The sequence below is a fragment of the Chrysoperla carnea genome, chromosome X, assembly GCF_905475395.1.
Source record: "Chrysoperla carnea chromosome X, inChrCarn1.1, whole genome shotgun sequence".
NCBI classification, from domain to species: Eukaryota; Metazoa; Arthropoda; class Insecta; order Neuroptera; family Chrysopidae; genus Chrysoperla; species Chrysoperla carnea.
This window is the reverse complement of record NC_058342.1, coordinates 26,567,199-26,586,818: the sequence shown is the minus strand read 5'-3', so window position 1 is coordinate 26,586,818 and position 19,620 is coordinate 26,567,199. Positions and strand designations below refer to the sequence as shown.

The 19,620-nt window shown below is 30.3% G+C and overlaps 1 protein-coding gene across 1 annotated transcript in view; it reads left to right on the top strand.

The window, feature by feature from the left end:
• LOC123302251 (lachesin-like) overlaps positions 1 to 19,620 on the top strand; it is a 582,311-nt gene that overhangs the window by 547,410 nt on the left and 15,281 nt on the right. Inside the window, exon 5 of the mRNA XM_044885108.1 lies at positions 18,449 to 18,577. Within this exon, the coding sequence (XP_044741043.1) occupies positions 18,449 to 18,577 (129 nt within the window). The remainder of the gene's footprint in view (positions 1 to 18,448; positions 18,578 to 19,620) is intronic.

The following is a 19,620-nucleotide window of genomic DNA, read 5'->3' as shown; positions in this document are numbered from 1 at the left end:
TTAGTTACAAGTGAAGTTAATTAATATAAGCGCGTTAATAATAATTTAACATCGAGACATAAAATCAAAATGCAAATTATACAAAATAAAAATGATAAAAATACCCGGTGTTTCTGTGTACACATGACCGTATAATCAGTATAATTTAAATTTATATGCACGTTTAACGATAAAATTATGAGCGAAATAAAATGGATGCATGTGAATGGGTCGGTAGGATGCTAACAGCACAAATCAGCAAATCTACTAGACAGACAATCTAAATAACATACATCTATCCGCAGGTGAATGACTTTTGTAGCGTAGTAATTAATTATATTCGGTGGTAAATATTTTGTCAGTAGTTTTTCCACATACCACAGCAATACAGCTGAAAATTTTTGGTATTTATTTATGTGGTATTATATTATTTTTCATTGGAATATCTATACCATTTTATTATATTTGATTTAATTTAAAAACATGTAACAATATTTGATGTGCGGAAAAAAATTTACACACGTTTATTTTACAGTAAATCTTCTCTAACAAATATTGTACGAAATCAAATAGTAAAGTGATGGTAGTTTTGTAAAATTGTAGAACAGTTAAAGAAAATACATACAATATCCATCTATAAAAAGTTTTTCATTCGAAACATGTTTGCCTAATACATTTTCTAGTCTAGCCTTCTTTGTCTACTTTTCGCCAGAAGCCAATATGATAAGTTCGAAAAAACAAGCTGGAAAAATCTCTATATATTATAAATGCGAAAGTAAGCATGTTTGTTTGTTTGTTTGTTACGCTTTCAAACTAAAACTAGCGAATGGTTTTTAATGAAACTGTACAGCAATAACGCTAATACTTCAGAATAACATTTGAGATATCATTTATAAAGATATATTAATAAAAAAATTAATTTAAAAATTAATTTAATTTGACATTACCATAAATTACAGATTTCGGTAAAAATAGTCAGTATAAAATATTTCACGGCCATCTTTTCTGATATACTCAATGAATAATTACGACTATTATACATTTAAAAAAAAAAAAGAAAACCATACATAGATTTTACCTGTGTAAAACAATGTCGAGTGTTATAGAAAGGGGATAAGCGAGAGCAATCTTTATCAATTTTTACTTTTAAACTCAGCGAAGCGGGTGGGTATCACTCTAGTAACATATAAAGATTTGTCGTCATCGAATTATCATCCATCCGGTACGAATTAAGCACCAGTATTCAAATAGGCTACTCTTCCCTATTAAGTTCACATGAATTATGGTTGAAAATCTTCATACAAAGTAATAAGTTTTTTATATAAATTTAAAACTACATAAATGAAAAAAGCACTTTGTAATCAAAATATTAGGAATAATAGATTTGTGGGTGGTTTTATGAAAGTAATAAATGGATAGTTATTTGGAAAGTTTTTATTTAAAGAGGGTAATATGAAAATCATTTATCGATAAAGAAGGTATTTAATATATCATATTCAAGTAAAATGAGAACAAGAAATTTATAATGAAAATTATGATATTTTGTGTTCGCCTCATTCAACTAACTATGTTAGTGCGGTGCGGTAAAGGTGTAGAAATACACGGTGTCTTATTTGATGGGGTAGAATTTATTTTTTATTTTCTTACTCTTACAAAGGCTTGTTTCCTGTTGCATGAAATGCGTTCCTCTCTGTTAAACCTCACCCACACTTTCGGAGAGTATACTCAAAAAAATTCTGATAATGCTCTATTGACGTTAGATCCATAGTTATGGCGTTATTTACAAAACTATATGGTATAAAAACTTTTGACACCACTTACATCAGTAAAAAGTAAGCTCAACTTGACAGTATTTACTTGAGTCCTATACTATAGTGCAGATGTCGCAAAGCTACTTGTTTTTCCCGTTATGACTTTAGACTCGTTTACCAATACGCGTTATTGAACTACGATCTTATTCAGTAAAGGTATAAACGTTATGTTTGTTGTCACACTGCTCGTCACTCTATTATTCTTAACCTATTTTGTCATTTTCATTAATATTGCTGGTATGACATTAGTAGCATTAGTGACATTACAGTGTTAAATACAGTCAAACCTGGTTAAGAGAGAGTTGAAGGGGTCTTGAATTTTTTTTCGCTTATAGAGATTTCTCACTACTTCGTTTCGAGCTTTTACAGGTACAGGTAGAGGGTCTGTCAATGATATTCAAAATTTTTAGTTATAAACAAAGTAAAGCATAAATAATTGGCATACATAGCAAATGTTTAATTGTCGCTTATAGAGGTACAGGCAAGGGAGACTCTCAATTATAGAGGTCAGGGCAGGAAAAACGAACGTTACTTATGCAGGTTTTTGTCTCTCACTTATAGAGGTTTTTCAGAGGTCAAAGTCCTGAACCTGAGAAATATTCTTTTTTATAGAGTTTTCCCTTACTCAGGTTTGACTGTAGTACTATTCGCCAGAAGTATTCTGAATATTACCAGTCAGTATGAGCCACTCATACTGTTCCGATACATTTAATAGTAAATCCCTGTTTTCCTTAGGGGGTTAAAGTTACAGGACACAAGGAGAAAACTCAAGTAATTGTCATTACTTGAATTTTCTCGCTTATATAGATCTTACTTATCCAGGTTTGACAATATAACTAGTTTAAAATGTTTTAAACATAGAAAATTTTATTCGAGTTGTTTCGGATCTCGAAATCGAAAATCGAACAACGTGTACACAATAACAAGTTAGTGGTTTTTATGTTGATGAATAGATTCTAATTGAAACTTTAATTATAACTAGTAACAGTTTCTGATAATAAAAAATAAGGTTATGGTGGAAGTTTTTATCATATTAAAGCTCAGTTCAGTTCACACACCACATGACATTCAAGCTTTCAAGCTCACTTTTTTGTAATAACGATATTCATGTCACACAAGTAAAGTACACCACCACTTACTTTTGTGTTTAACACACACACACACACACAGCAGAGCTAGAGAACTGTAGAGAAAGCTTCATTCAGAGCTTAAAGCTTACATAATGAATTGAAATGTTATGTTATGTAACAATTTGAAAGACTGTGTTCAAATAAATTATGTATTAATTATTACAAGTTTGAGTGATTAAATATTTTATTCGATGAATAATATATCAAAGTATTCGAAAACAACTTTTTTTTATCAACTATCTTATTTTCTATTCTGGTTCTATGTTCAGTTCAATTTTTCATTTCTTTTTGTTTTGTTTTTATTGCCACAAATATTAATTTAGTTGAAAATATCTTTATACCCTGTGTACAAATATGTTATGGGTATCGCTAGACTGATACCGCTTCGCTGGGTATAAAAGTAAAGATTGATAAAGATTGCTCTCGCTTATCACCTTTCTATAACACTCTAAATAATGGTAAGGATTGTTTTACACAGGTAAAATATATGTATGGTTTTCTATTTTTTTAATGTATAGTAGTCGTAATTATTCATTGAGTATATCAGGAAAGATGGCCGTGAAATATTTTATATTGACTATTTTTACAGAAATCTATAATTTATGGTAATGTCAAATGACTACTTTTACAGATATCTGTAATTTATGGTAATGTCAAATTAAATTATTTTTTTATTTTATTTTATTTTTTTATTGATATATCTTTATATAAATTATATCTCATGTGTTATTCTGAAGTATGAACTATATTGCTGTATAGTTGCGTTAAAAACCATTCGCTAGTTTTAGCGTGAAAGCGTAACAAACAAACAAACAAACATGCTTACTTTCGCATTTATGTTATATAGAGATGTAATATATATCAAGGTATATTGAGTTTAGTTCAGAAAATCACATAATTATCCCATTTCCGATTATCCGTATGTGTGTCCGTCTGTGATCAGAATAACTCAAAAATGAAAAGAGATATCAAGCTGAAATTTTTATAGCGTGCTCAGGACGTAAAAAGTGAGGCTAAGTTTGTAAATGAGCAATATAGGTAAGTTGGGTCTTGAGTCCGTAGGACTCATATTGTAAACTGTTAGAGATAGGACAAAAGTTTAAATGTTCCTTATAAAAAATAAACAACTTTTGTATGAAACATTTTTTCGTCAACGTCACTGTTTATTCCTGTCCTGTAATATTAATTTCTAAAGTTTCTTTCAAAATACAACTCAAATAAAACTATTTTGCAATCCAAACTGACAGTAGTGTCAGTCATGTTTTGCTCTGTAGTGTCAGTCACGATTTATTTTTCTAATTTTGATTTCAGATCTTGTCATCTATTCTCGCCCATTTTCAAATTTTAACCAAAGAGACATTGAAATCGACATCAGGACAAAAAGCCTATTTTGTTTATTAGAAATTAACCGTTATCAATAAAAAGTTCGCTACCACGCGTGTGAAACTGCGAATAAAAACTAATTTCATACATAACAAAGTTGATCAAATCTAAAAATATATTTTTTTGGGGGACAATATATACTTTTTTTTTCTGTGTATACAAATTTGTTTCCGATGTATCATCATCATCATTATCACCTATGATCTTTGCCCCTTACACCTCGCCTCTCCACCTCTCCATTCACTCCGTTCATATCTATTCTGCACTTAATGTATAGTTTGTGAGTCAATTCGGTGCTCGGTACTATCGAAACAAAACAACCTCGTAACCCAAACAATTATGCCATATATCTCCGTTCTCGACGATGTGTCGTTATAATACTCGACCCCAAACCAATGTTGAATGTCGACCTATTTATGTATATATTATATACTATGTGGCTCATAAACACGAACCCCTTTGCCACTGAACTAAAAACTAAATGGCCTACAGCTTCTGAGTGACTATAGACCAAGACTTGTAGACATGGTAGCCTCCAAATAACGTTTGCATGGACTTTTTTTGACGTATCATTAAAAGAAGGTCGACAATTATCTTGAATCTGAATCTACATCCTGAATCTTCCAATTGTGTCCTTAATTTGATTCGCCATGTTTTAAAATACCTATGATGGTAATATTATGTTATAGGTATAGTAGTACTTGGTGTATGGTGAATAGTGTATAACAGTAGTATAACTGTATGCTCTGTACAGGGTGTCATTACTAAGGCATTACTAGAGTAGGATACTATACAAATCAAAGGCATTAGTAGAGTAGGATACTATAAAGAATACGAATTTTCTTTAACAGGTTTTGTATCTCTTGCACTGTTAAAAAATTGTAGATTAGGAACCGCGTTAATTAAGCGAATTCCCTCAGAAATTGAAAAAATAACACATTATTCTTTAAATACAATATTGCATTTTAAGTTTTCCAAGAATTTTTATTTCCTAAACTAGGCACCTAGAGAAAAAACCACAAAGATACAAAAATCTTTTTTATTTTATCAAAACTAAAAAATTATGAAAATAATCTCACAGCATGTCAGACATTTTGATTTTTCATATTTTTAAGAAATCCTGTATATGAAATATATCAGAGTATACTAAGTTTAGCCCTAAGTTTGTTACGCTTAAAAATATTGATGCTATAAATAAAGTTTTGGTATATTGTCAAGTACCTGGCTTGGTCCAGAGAATGATGCTGCCACCAAAGGTCTTTGTATTTAGAAAGGAGAGACCTTATGAATCCTTTGTAGAATGAAAACGACTTTTTTTAATATTTTGAATAATATCACTTTATTGTTTGACAACAACATAGCTCCATTATACGTCTTGGGTCCGTACGACCCATCTTGTAAACCGTAAGAGATAGAATGATAGTTTAAATTTCAAAACTGTTTCTTATGAAAAAATAAACAGCTTTTGTTTGATATTTTGTTTTTCCGTGAGTGTCCAAATTAGAGAGTTTTCATTTTCTCAAAAACTATAAAAGATAAACAGTTGAAAACTTGTAGAAAGCTTCAAATAGTGAGTCGTTTGATTTTAATTTCGTACTCAGTGCATCCCAATATATTAAAGACATCGAAGAGGGGGTAATTTTTTTGTTTAGAAATTCCTTTCGAAACATGTTGATTCTAAAAAAATTCCTAGAAAAACTTTCGGAGAAAAAATGGCAAAATTTTCATGTTGATTTTGCTAATAAAAAGCCACCAAAAATTTATTTCTGAAAAATACACACGCTTTCTTGCTAAATTTTAAACCTTTTTTAAACTGTCAAAAACGCGGGCATCAAATTTGATGACGTAATATGAGTATCACTATACGAAATAACACAAATAAGTTGGACAGATATATTCATAGACATCTGATTATAAGAAATATAAATACTTATTATCTGTGATATATTATTCCCAGGTGTCTACACTGAACTATTTGATGGTCTATGGCTCATACCGATATGATATCACAACAGGGCTTGTCCGCGTTTTAGGTCACGTGATATACAGTTTACAAATTACGATTTTTAATTTTAAAATTATAAAAGAAAAATGTGCTTTTATGACTCGAAATCAGAATATTTAAGGATATTTTTACATAAATTTTAACTTTTTTCAAATTTCATGATTTATTTTTAACTAACGATAATACCCTATTGTGTGAGGGAAAGGACACCCTATCAAACACAACACTAAGTCTAAACTGATGGTTTGAGTAACACAGAGCCTAGCAATGTAATGTCATATAATATAATATGATACCTTGTGCATGTAGTGTAGTTTGTAGTCTATGTTTGTGTATAATGCTCACTCGAACTCGACGTCGACGTCGACATTTTCAATGAACTGGTTCGCTTGATAGCATTGTATACAGTTTACCACCCAATCATCATATTTGTATCATTTTGTAATATTTTAAGGTTATATTCACTCAAATAAGTGCACGTTTTTTATGTTTTTTATTTTTATTTATTATTATTTTTTTTTTTTTTGGTTGCTATCATTATTAAGTATACACAAAATAACCCTTTTTTACCTCCACATACACGGAGGTTATGGCGAATTTGTAAGTTTTGATTCGTTTTATTAAAACTCTTTTGGTTCGCGGTACAATAATCTTGTGCAGCCAATCCGATATCACGCCCTGAGAAAATTTGATAAGAATAAGAATTTGCAATGATGAAGATATTAGGAAGCAGAAAGCCCTTTTTACTTCCATGTACAAAGTGATTATGCTCTGGATGTGGAAATCATTTGATGAATGAATGTGCAGACTAAAAATGATGTTCCCAAAGAGTTTAGGAAAAAATAGACCGCAAAAAATATCTGTAATAGTGTCGCCTTTTTTTTGAGCTAAAAAAGGGGTGTTAAAGGTTCGATCGCCATGTGTGTCTGTCTGTCTGCCTGTCTGTGACATCGTAGTGCCTAAAGAAAGAACCGAATTTGATTTTTTTTGGTTTTGTATGAAAGATAATTTAATGAAGAGTGTTCTCAGCTATGGTTCAAGTGTGAATTTAGGGTTTCGTATCCGAAAAAACTACAAATTGGCAATGATCTTAGAAATCGACTCAGCTTGGAAAAGGCTTTAAGGAAAAAGCCTTAATGGATAGTGTTGTTAGATATGTTTCAAATGCGAGTTTAGGGTTTCGTAAAAATTTGTCGGAGGTTTTAAAAATTTTGTTAATTTCACTTGTTGAACGCAAGGCTTAAAAGCTTCGGAACGCAAATAACTTCTCTATAGTCGACCAACTCAACCCAACCAACTCGTAAATTGCAAGAATACTTCCGGCCTATAAAATTTTCGGTCTTTTTTTTTTGGGTTTATGACCCTGCAAACTAAATTTTAACAAAAATTTTCTTTTCCGATTCCGGTGAAACGGTTTTTGATCCAGATAACTCAAAAATCGGATTCACTTCTATGATACTAAGGAATATTTTTATGAAAATCAAAAATAGATTTTATTTAAATTGAATATAGATTCTATAACATCGCTAAGACTCAATAAATGTCATTTATTAATTAGCTATCGATAATAAGGATAATTCCTAATCGTTTTAAAATATGAAAGATATTGACATGTTTTGAAGTTAAATCAACACACATATTGATTTTAAATGTGGCGGATACACTAGTGGCGGATTTAAGCATTGGGTAAAATGGTGACTAACTCTTTCCAGCAGAATTACTTCTATTTCAATTAATTTTATTTCGAAAACTAAACGCCTAGAAAAATAAAACACAAAAGTGATATCTTTTGCTTAGAACTAATCAAAAATTACAAATTTTGTTCCTTGCACTACTCTCCATTTCCATCGGAAATTCGCTAAAAATGAAAATCCGGCCATCAAAAGACAAATTACAAAGCCAAAGATCGAGCCTATTTCTATGAAATAGAATGATTAATGCTTGCGCAAGAGTCACCAAATTGACTTCTATAGACAGTTTGGAAGATTTATAGAATTTTTTGCTTACACTATTTTTAGGGTAAAAATAGATTTGCCCCCATATGAATGACCCCATGAGTCTTTTTTTTTTTAAAATCCGCCACTGGTTATAAATGTAATAAGTAAAATCTAAGCGATTTAATACAATATTTAAAAATTAAGAATGATAATAAAATGGTTTGATGGTTTGATGGTGATGTTTGATGGCATAACATTTATAATTCTATAGAAATATGAGATTACAAAATTATTATTTATCAAACAACCAGATTAACAATCATAATTCTATTTCCTTTAACCTAATCTCTCCAATATTTATTATATACTTATTTTACAGTCAAACTTCTTTTAATCCATTTCCAATTTAAAGCTCTCCGTGTTGAAATTAAAAATGGTCGCTTCCGATATAGTTTTTACAAGATATGGTTTTTACAATTCTATTCAAGATTTGGTGAAACTTAAGAATAGTCGGCAATAGGGAATATTCATGAAATTTAAATTTGGTTCAAATATTTTTTTCCCGTAACTTTATTGGCTGGACATTTCAACTAAATCATTATTTTAGTTATTTATATCTTTTTAATTGCTTAAAATTAATTAATAAAAGTACAAATTCAGTGAGAGAAATACAACATTTCTAAAACAGAAATTCAAATTTTAAAACGGGAGTGACGTCATAGTATGTGGCTTGTCAAACTTGTTGACATACTACATGGTATTAATTACTTATATTTTGTATGGTATTACATTGAGTTATATTATTCTATGACTTTTTTTTAGAAAACTTAATAATAACGTGTGTAAATTCTGTGTTGTAAATTCTTTTTTTTTTCAAGTGTAAATTATACATTGAACTGTCGCCAATTGACTTCTCACATATTATTACGTCATCAACAGAGAGCGCCAAAAGGGCTGCGTTTAAACATCTCAAAATTATTCTCTATTTTAAATATTTTTTTAACACTTTATTACAGCATTTTTAAACAGTATTTATATTTTTACTATGTTATAACGGTGTAAACAATGAATTAGAAATATTTAAAAAAAAACATGAATATTCCCTATAAGGATTTTCATGCCAATTTTCTTGCTAAGAAATGAGGCATTCAATAATACAATTCTTAAAAGTACATGTTCTATTCATAAAATTTCGATAAAATCTGCATTTAATAGAGCAAAATTCCGTCAAATTTGATAAAGCTAGTGTGGAATGGAGCAAAATCGGTGTTTTTTATTTTCGTGACGTCATTAAATACAAATAATATTTTTTTAAATCAAATTTTATTCTTAGATTTGCCCTGGCATCTTCCATTCTCCAGTAAGATAAGGTACCTCGTATGTAAAAGTTCGTGAAAAATCTGGCTAATGTAATATTGGAAGTGGATTTTCATCGTTTTTTAATATTCTTGATGGTGATTTCCAAGACTTAACATACAAACGTGTTTCGACTTTATATTTTGAACTCGATTTTTTTCCGATGTTTCTATTCGAAGTTGGAGCTACAAAATATCCTTGAAAATTAGTTTCAAAAGTAATTCTGAGGTAGCAATAATTTTGACACACCCTGCATGTAAGTATAGACACAATGGCTTCTATACCTGATAAGAAACAAAGCATTGCCCTTATGCAGTTTAAAATTTTCCAATCAATAAAAATTTTATTCAGTTACAAGTTTCACTGTATAATTTTCACTCATTTCACATATATTTTATATACAGTTATTGACATTCACCCTTTCCATTACCCCCATCCTTTTACATTAATTTTCAAATCTTGTCTATTAAATAATTAAATGTTATAATTCTTTAATTCATTGAAAAATTTTGTACAGATTAATAAAAAAAATTTTCCCGAAGATTAGTGGTATTTTTTTTTCCGAGAGTTTAATACAGTTACTTTATTAAGAAATAAAATTAATTTTTGATAGATTTTTCAATGGAAATAAAAAGGAAATTGAGTTATAAATGTAACGAGCTATAATTACAGCTCAATTTAAAAAAAAAATACAGCATTTTAAAACAAAAAGTACCTATTATTAACTTGTTTTATAATTACCAAATCCTCCTACCCATCAAAAAAAGAAAGGTGGGAAATATAAAACGGGGTTATTTTAGTATTATGTTTCAAACAACATGTCTACATATTAACGATGTTACGGATATTTCATCACGAAAAAATAAAAGAAGGAATAACTGTATAAAGACAAAGCATATACTGAAAACACGTTTGAAAAGAACGAGTTAGTAGGGTATTCAAGCTATTTTTGAAAAAGTACTTCAAAATGTTGATTTTGCTAATAAAAAGCCACTAAAAATTTATTTCGGAAAAATACACACGCTTTCTTGTTAAAAACTTAAATTTTAAATCTTTTTTAAACTGTCAAAAACGCGGGCATCCAATTTGATGACGTAATATGGGTATCACTTTACGAAATAACACAAATAAGTTTGACAGTATATTCATAGACATCTGATTATAATAAATATGAATACTTATTATCTATGGATATATTATACCCAGCTGTCTACACTGAACTAACTGATGGTCTATGACTCATACTGCTATGACATCACGGCAGAGCTTACCCGCGTTTGTCTGAGTAAAATATAATATATCTGAATAATATGTCGTTCCAGTTACTCGTAACATCACTAAGAACAATTTAAAATTAGTACATGAAATAGGAGTTGCATTTTCTAACATACAACTCCTGTAAAACTCTTCTCTTGATTTAGAATGTTTCAGTAAAGGGATTTGTTTATTTATTTGGTTGAATGATCCGTAACAGAACTAATAATATATTGATACATGTATTGTTTTTGTGTACATATATAATAATAATTTATTATAACATAAAATAAATCATTAAACGACACTGATTTTTCAAAATTTATATGTATTTTATTACTACCTATTACCGAATAACTATTCGACCCATAAATAATTTTACATGTTCATTTTCTGTTCTGTGTGCAGTGGCGGATTTAATAAAATATGAGCAGGGTAGATTAAGGATTGAAATTTTTGTACCATGTATGTATGAAATATACATAGTATGTTAAGTTTAGTCCCAAGTTTGTAACGCTTAAAAATATTGATGCTACGAAATAAATTTTGGTATAAGTGTTCATAGAATCATCCAATTAGTCCATTTTCGGTTGTCCGTCCGCCCGCCTGTCAACACGATAACTGTCAATATCAAACTGAAATTTTTACAGGCGCACTCAGGACATAAAAAGTGAGGTAGAGTTCGTAAATAAGCAGCATAGGTCAATTGGATCGTAGGACCCATCTTGTAAACCGTTAGAGATAGAAGAGAAGTTTCAGCATAAAAAATATTCCTTATAAAAAAATAACCAACTTTTGTTTGAAACATTTTTTCGTAAAAATCACTGTTTACCCGTGGGGGCGGAAATTAAACGTAAAATGTATAGTATGTATTATATGGGGATATCAGTTATGTATGTGTAACATGTATTTATGTGTAACGTGATAGAGTAATCAACACTGTCTCTGCATGGTATTTCCACAATTAACTTAGTCAATTGTTTATTTTGATTTGTTTAATCTAACTTTCAACTTTGATGATGAATTTTGTTATAACTTGATGAATTAAGACGAAAAGTAAGGATCCAGATATCGAGAAATTTATTTCTGTTTTCGTCAGTCAACACCCTTCTTTTGGGTTGAATTTTTTTTAACGGGCGACAGTGATCCATCTTTTTTGTAAGGAACAACTTTACAAATTTGTATCTACAATATACTAAACATCAGCATGAAATAATTATGAGAGTTGGTGTCTGGTTGTCAAAAAACAAGCAGAATCACAAAATGGTTTGTTTGGGACGATTTGGCTGTTTTATTTTGTCTTAAAAATAATAAGGTGTTTCACTCTTGAAGATAACTTTTCCAACTTTTTAATAAAAAGACTTTTACTTTTTCAAACATAGTAGAATACTCTATTAATACGCTGAAAATGGAATACCCCATAGTAATTGCCTACTGGGCCTTTCTTTTGAAATCCGCCACTGTCTGTGAGTATTTATTCTAGTTCATGTTCAAAACGTAGTACTTGTTACAAATTTTTTTATAAAAAGATAACAACAATATATAAATAAATAAACAAAACTCAAATAAATTTTTATAAACGTTTTGAAATTTATTATTGTTTTCCTCCTAAACAACTACCTACCACCTTGTCTAGTTTTTTTTGTTTATTGATTCGATCAATGCACATTGTTATATCAAAATGCATTGCTATACTGATAATGCTCTAAATTTGTATCTTGTTCTGTAGCAATTTCGGGAGAACTTCCAGTAGCGGATCCGACCAGTGGCGGATCCGGCATGCCCATCACCTAAATAGACTTAAAAAAATAAAAAACAATGACTCGCTTTACATAGTTAGTCTATTGTTCCTAATTTCATATTAAACCCCCATCTGATAATTTTTGGGAAAAACTTTTTTTTTTGTTTAAAAACTCGTTTCAAAGCATGTCTCAAAAATCAAAAAAAAAAAAACAGTGAAATTGGTAGAAGAATACTTTTGGAAAGCAATTTACATACACAAATGTTGGTATCAAATACTTGAATATCGATATTCAGGTAGTGATGTTCAGATGTACCGGCGGTTCATTAATGATAGTGAATCAACTGTTATAAATGAATACTGACTCTAGATGGTTAAATAGAAAACATAATGTGAAAATAATTCCACCATGTCACCAAGATTTGTAGCATAACTCTTCCGGCCAGCGTATTTACCACAGAGAGAAAGATTATTCGGGCTTGCTTTCCTAAACATCTGGAAATCGATGATAGTACCAACGCTTTCGCGAGAAAAAAAAACGAAAGTTTGAATGTGATTTAAATAAAGCACGTAAATAATAAATTTGTACAGTAGAGTCTAAATGTAACACTGTGATGTGTAAACAAACGCACATTTACTTTTGTAATTTTTGTGAGCGAACAGATTAACATTTTACAGGTTTATTAATTTACAAATACACTGTACAAAATCTTGAAAACCTTGTCCAGGGCGTCATATATTTAGTAAACATCTCCTTTGAAGGATCGATCAAGAGCGAGTTCATATCCCGATTCGCATTACGCTGATCTTCGCGTGCTGTGCCGTGCCCATCACTTTTTTTGAGGGGTATATTCGCGCTTAAGAACTTCCTATTTGGGTGTCACATTATTACCTTATACATTTTTCGGATATGACGTAATCAAAATCAAATCTCATACAATATGCGTAAAAAATAACACAGCGAAAATGTTGATCGATGAAATCCAAAACGTCCTCCTAATCGTTGTTAACTTTTTCTTCTCGTGATGCGTTTATAAATGATCCTGGTCTTCCAGGATGGTTTTTCGGGAAATCCCTTTCTAGGTCCTTCTTCAATCTGTCACCCAAAGGAGTAATTGTGAGTCGCGTTCGTACATCTCGTTGAAACTTCATCAGTGTATACATTTTTTGGGCCACACTTTACGAAGGAGTTCAAAAATTGGCAAAACAATCATGTTACTGATGATGGATGCATGTTACTTTGAAAAGTGTAGTTCGGAATATTTTTCCATTAACTTCAAAAAGAATAAGAAAGGGTGTCGGGAAATTACATAAAGCGCTTTGTTGACACAAAGTTCGGTTTTAACATTCGAATTTTTAACTCTTTAGCTCAATTTGGAAGAGCTCTAGAGATACGCAATGGCGAAAATAGCTATAGATATAAATCAGATATCTCGAAATCACCATAGATAGTCGCCCTATTAGCTCAGTTAGTTAAGGCGTAACCAATTCCGTCCGCGGTATGCTTAGGGTAGCGGGTTCGATTAACGCCGTCGCAAAAAATTAATTTAATTAATAGTTGTGATAGGCTGGTGTAGTGCATGATATATGCATGAAGGAGTTGCACTCAGCCTCTGAAATTGAGGAGCTGATAAATGAAGTTATCAGCGGAAAGGTGATAAAACACATATACGCTATCACAATGGGCTCTATAACCTAAGTGTCTCTTTCGTGGGCAGCCAATATAACCTAACCTAACCATGACTAAAAGACTATTAAGAGCCTAAATGGCCGAGCGGTCTAAGGCGTTTGCCTTGGACTGTTTGTCCATTTAGAGTTAGGTTGCGGGTTCGAATCCAGGCAGCGGCAGTGTGAACAATTTATAATTAATGGGAGTGCAGAATTGACCCCATTGTCGTCGGTTGGATAAGAACGAAGTAACCGACTCCACCCACATCAAAATGTAATTGTAAATATGTTTGTAATTAAATAAATAAAGATTAACAAATAATGATGTGTGGGTGGCCTCTGTTATAGGCGTATATGTCAGAGAAATGGAGGTTAAACCCCATTATTTTAATTTTTAAAAGACTATTAGCTTTGGCTTTCAAAAGAAATTAAAACTATTGGTTTTTTTAAACCGAAGAAACAACCATAGTAATGAATTACTTGTGTATGTTAATGAATTATCCGTTTCATATAACAGGAATAATGAATAATATTCCCATTTTCCATTCGCATTCATATGACGTAATGTTTGTGTGTGCAGAGCAATTAAATAATCCACAATTAATAAGGGATGTAATATATAGTTTGAAATTGATACAATTTAAATCTTTAATAACAATGTTATGCGGTAAACATGGGGAAACAGTTTGCATTGAAGGAGGAAGATAAATTGTAAATTATTGAGAATCACTGATTTATTTGGTACAACGATGACACAAATTATGTTTAGTCAATAAAACCAATATATACATTCACAATGTATATACATATATTGGTTGGTGCCGATATCATCAGAGTTTCTAAAACAATGGTCTATGAACATCTTCCACCATCTTGTACGAGCAAATTTGGTTTCTTAAATAGAAACTATGGAAAAAGAATATATTGATACCCACCCGTAAGTAAGAAGAGTTCTTACGGTCGTTCTTATGTATAAAACAAAGAGGGATTGTATATATGTATATATGAACACAGCCTAGCTGCTCAGACTTATCACTTGTGATTGAAATTGTACACATACACTATCAATCACACACAGTAACACAAAACCATAACACACAGTACACATTCCCACTTTGTTTTATACCTAAGAACGTCCATATAAACTCTTCTTACTTCATATATTTTGTATGGCTAACGAGATAGCTCACAATAGAATATTCTACTATTTTTGAAAAAGTACTTCAAAATGTTGATTTTGCTTTGTTGCCAAAAACTTAAATTAAATTTTAAACATTTTTTAAACTGTCAAAAACGCGGGCATCCAATTTGATGACGTAATATCGGTATCATTACACGAAATAACACAAACATGTTGACAAATATATTCATAGACATCTGATTATAATAAACATAAATACTTATTATCTATGGATATATTAAACCCAGCTGTCTGCACTGAACTAATTGATGGTCTATGGCTCATACCGATATGACATCACTGCCAGGCTTGCCCGCGTTTTAGGTCACTTGATATACATCTTAAAAATTACGATTTTTATTTTTAATATTATAAAAGAAAAATGTGCTTTTATGACTCGAAATCAGAATATTTAAGGATGTACGAGCATGGTAGTGGGGGCACAAATTTAAAAATAGATATTTTCAATTTTGATGATAAATTTATATTATTACTTGACGATATAAGACGAAAAGTAAGAATAAAATTTTTCGATATCTGGCTTAATTTTCAAAATATCGAAAATTGAAAATTTTGTTTAATTATTTAGCTTTTTTTTAGCTCGATATTTCGAAAACCAAGACACATATCGAAAAATTTTATTCTTATTTTTCGTCTACATTCATGAAGTTATAGCAAAATTCATCATCAAAGTTGAAAATCTACATCTATAATCTACCCTGCTCTTACATCCCTTATATGGACGGTGACACTTAGTTTTTTTCTTTTCTAATTCATTGCTAATATGTTTACTTTCTATTAAAAAGTTTTTTTTTAAATTTGTTTTCATTCATTCCAAATGAAAATTATCAAAAACTTCCAAAATATGTCGTTTTTTGAGATTCCTCCATAAGAGCCAATGTATTTTATATCGATTTTTAATGAATTTTTCTTAAAAATTTGCACAGATACCTAAGCTAAAATTTTAACCACATATTCTTTGAGTAAAAGACTACCTACAAACAAATTTTGAGCCTTTAAATCAAACATTGTTGTCATGCTCATACATCCTTAAGTATATTTTTTCATAAATTTTAACTTTTTTCAAATTTCATAATTTATTTTTGACTAACGATAATACCCTATCGGTATACAGGATATAAAAACATTTTGATATTTGCTGTAATAATCACTCTCTCTGTACATACACATTCACATATTTTCATACATATTGTATGCAATTCTATTAGTGTTGTATAAACCGAACAATCCAGGTTTTACTCTTTGTGTACTGACTACAAATTATCATTGTTCGAACAACAACAAAAACGGAAAAAAAAAAACAGAGAATTTATGTGAAATAGATGGTATACGTTTTTATTTTGACATCCTCATAAATACTTCAACCATTTATTAAATCTCTAACATGATCGAATCCAATCCTAATTAAAATCAAAATTTCTTTCACTTAACACTAATTTCACATAGCAAAATAAAAATATAGTGAAAACTGCTTATATCGACATTGGAGGAACCTGCAAAAGATCCCCCAACGTTAGATAGGAAAATGGCTTTCTGTGAAACTTTTTCTAAACCACCCTAAAATGTTTTGGGTCATTCTGATAAAAAGCTCTCACGGCCACAAAAAGTTTTTTCGAGTAGTTTTCGAGATACGAGCAATTAACGCTACGAATATATTATAGTTTTAGTATATGACTAGGATAATAGCTTTCTGTGAAACTTTTTCAAATAGCCCCCAAAATGTTATTCGGATTTCTCTGATCAATTGATTCTCATGGTCACAAAATTTTTAACGGGTAGTTTTCGAGAAACGGGCTTTATGACTATGTATGAATAGCTTTGGGAGCTCGTAACTTGAAAACTACTGGTTAAAAATTTTTGTAGCCGTGAGAGCTTTTGATTAGAATGATCCGAAGAACATTTAAGGGTGGGCTAGAAACAGCTTCACAGAACCCATTTTTCTATCTAATATTGCGGGGTTGTTAAGTCATTATATCCGGTAGTCGTAATAAGGGATATTTAAATTTTATTTCTCTATAATTTGGTGCACAGAATACTTAACGATTTTGGTACCCAGAACTATTTTTTATGAAATTTAACGCCATGAACACGGAAAAGGAAACCAAATTTGATTTAATATACGAAAATTATTTCATTATAGAAATATAAAACCCCCCTCCTTCAAAATGCGTCAACATTTGATTTGTATCATTAGATTTTTTTTTTAAACATCTTTTTCATTTTTGACTTATGGTGATGACAGACACACGAACTCAGACAGTTACACAAACAGAATTTGACCTAATTAAATCATTTAATTAACACCAATAAGAATTTCTAAATGACAATATTTACCAAATTTGGACTAAATTTAATATACTCCTGATTTACTACATAAATGCAGGGTATGCAAATTTATAAAAACATTCAGTTTTATTCCTTGTTTAGTCCCAAGTTTGAAGCGCTTAAAAATATTGATACTAAGAACAAAATTTTGGTATAGATGTTCAAAAAATTACTTAATTAGTCCATTTCTGCTTGTCTGTCTGTTTGTGAACACGAAAACTCAAAAACGAAAAAAATACATCAAGGTGAAATTTTTATAGCTTAGGTACTTAGGACGTAAAAATTAAAGTCGAGTTTTAAATTTATAGGTTACTTATATTATGTATGTGTTTGTTTATTTATAACATAATATATCCACTGAGGAAATGAGAAGAAAGATACTCTTATAACCTTGTGTGTAAGAGTGGCTCTCTTTCTTTACTTGCATGACGTACAAAAACAAACGATTGCGTAATCAACACTTTCTGTAGATGATATTTCAACAATTAACTCAATCAATCAACAGTCAATTGTTTGTTTTCACTTGTTATTGCGTATTTTTAAACTTTTTTCGTATTTTTGGAAAATTTACGAGTGTACTTCATATTATATGTATTCGATTTTTATCGATTTTTTCGATAATTTCGTTATTAAAATGATTATTTTTCATTTGTTTCAGTTCATGTCTACGATGGTGAATTATTAAATTTGACACGTATAAGTCGAACAGAAATGGGTGCATATTTATGTATTGCAACGAATGGTGTGCCGCCATCTGTTAGTAAACGTATTATTGTCGACGTCGAATGTAAGTATCCCCTAACACTTTTTATTTTTCGTCATATTATCACTGTTATCAAATCATATTCTTGTCACAAATTACACATATTTAGTTTTATTTGTTTTATAAACGACCTTCGAAAATCTACTACGGGAAATAAAACCAAGACATACTTCCACGGAAAAAAAATACTTTTATTGGGTGATCTAACTTCGATATGATGACTCGTCCAAATTTTCTTATCTTAGTGGGTTTTGGCGTTTTTTCGGTTTAGCCGCTATTCAATTATTTTTGTGGTTTTAATGACTTATTTCTTCTATCTTCTGGAGGAGTATAGGGCATTAATTCTCTCCAGATCTTACCTCTTTCCTTTTCAGGTTCCTCGAAATCTACCTCTTCTTCTGCCGCCTTTAGAATTCCATTCCAAAGCTGGTGATTTTACAGATAATCTTAAAAAATTCCTACAAATTTAATTTCCTGTTTTTGGATTAAATAAAAAAAATTTTTGAGAATCTAAACAACCCAAAATCGTTCGAGATACAGCATCTTCATAAAGGTATTCTGGCGTTATATCAAAAATTACTTGAAAATTAAATTCGAGGAAAAGTTTTTATCCCCGATGCTGATGATACTTTCAATATAAGCTAATTTTGATACAAAAACTTTAAAAATCGGATTAATTTGACCATTAAGCTAGTAGTCTCAAGTGAATTTTTAACTTTTTGGCCCAAAATTGCTTAATATTCTAGTTTCATCGAATTTCTAAAATACATTTTTTTTTTCGAATCTAGCGATTTTTTCAAGGGGAAATCTACTTAAAAAAATACACTACGCAAAAAATTACCAAAAATTAATAAATAAAAGTACAAATTCAATGAGACAAATTCAAATTTCTAAAACGTAAATTCAAATTTAAAAACGGACGTGACGTCATAGTATGTGGCTTGTCAGATTTGTTGACATACTGTATGGTATTAATTACTTATATTTTGTATGGTATTACATAGAGTTATATTATTCTACGACTTTTTATTAGAAAACTTAATAATAATGAGTGTAAATTCTGTATT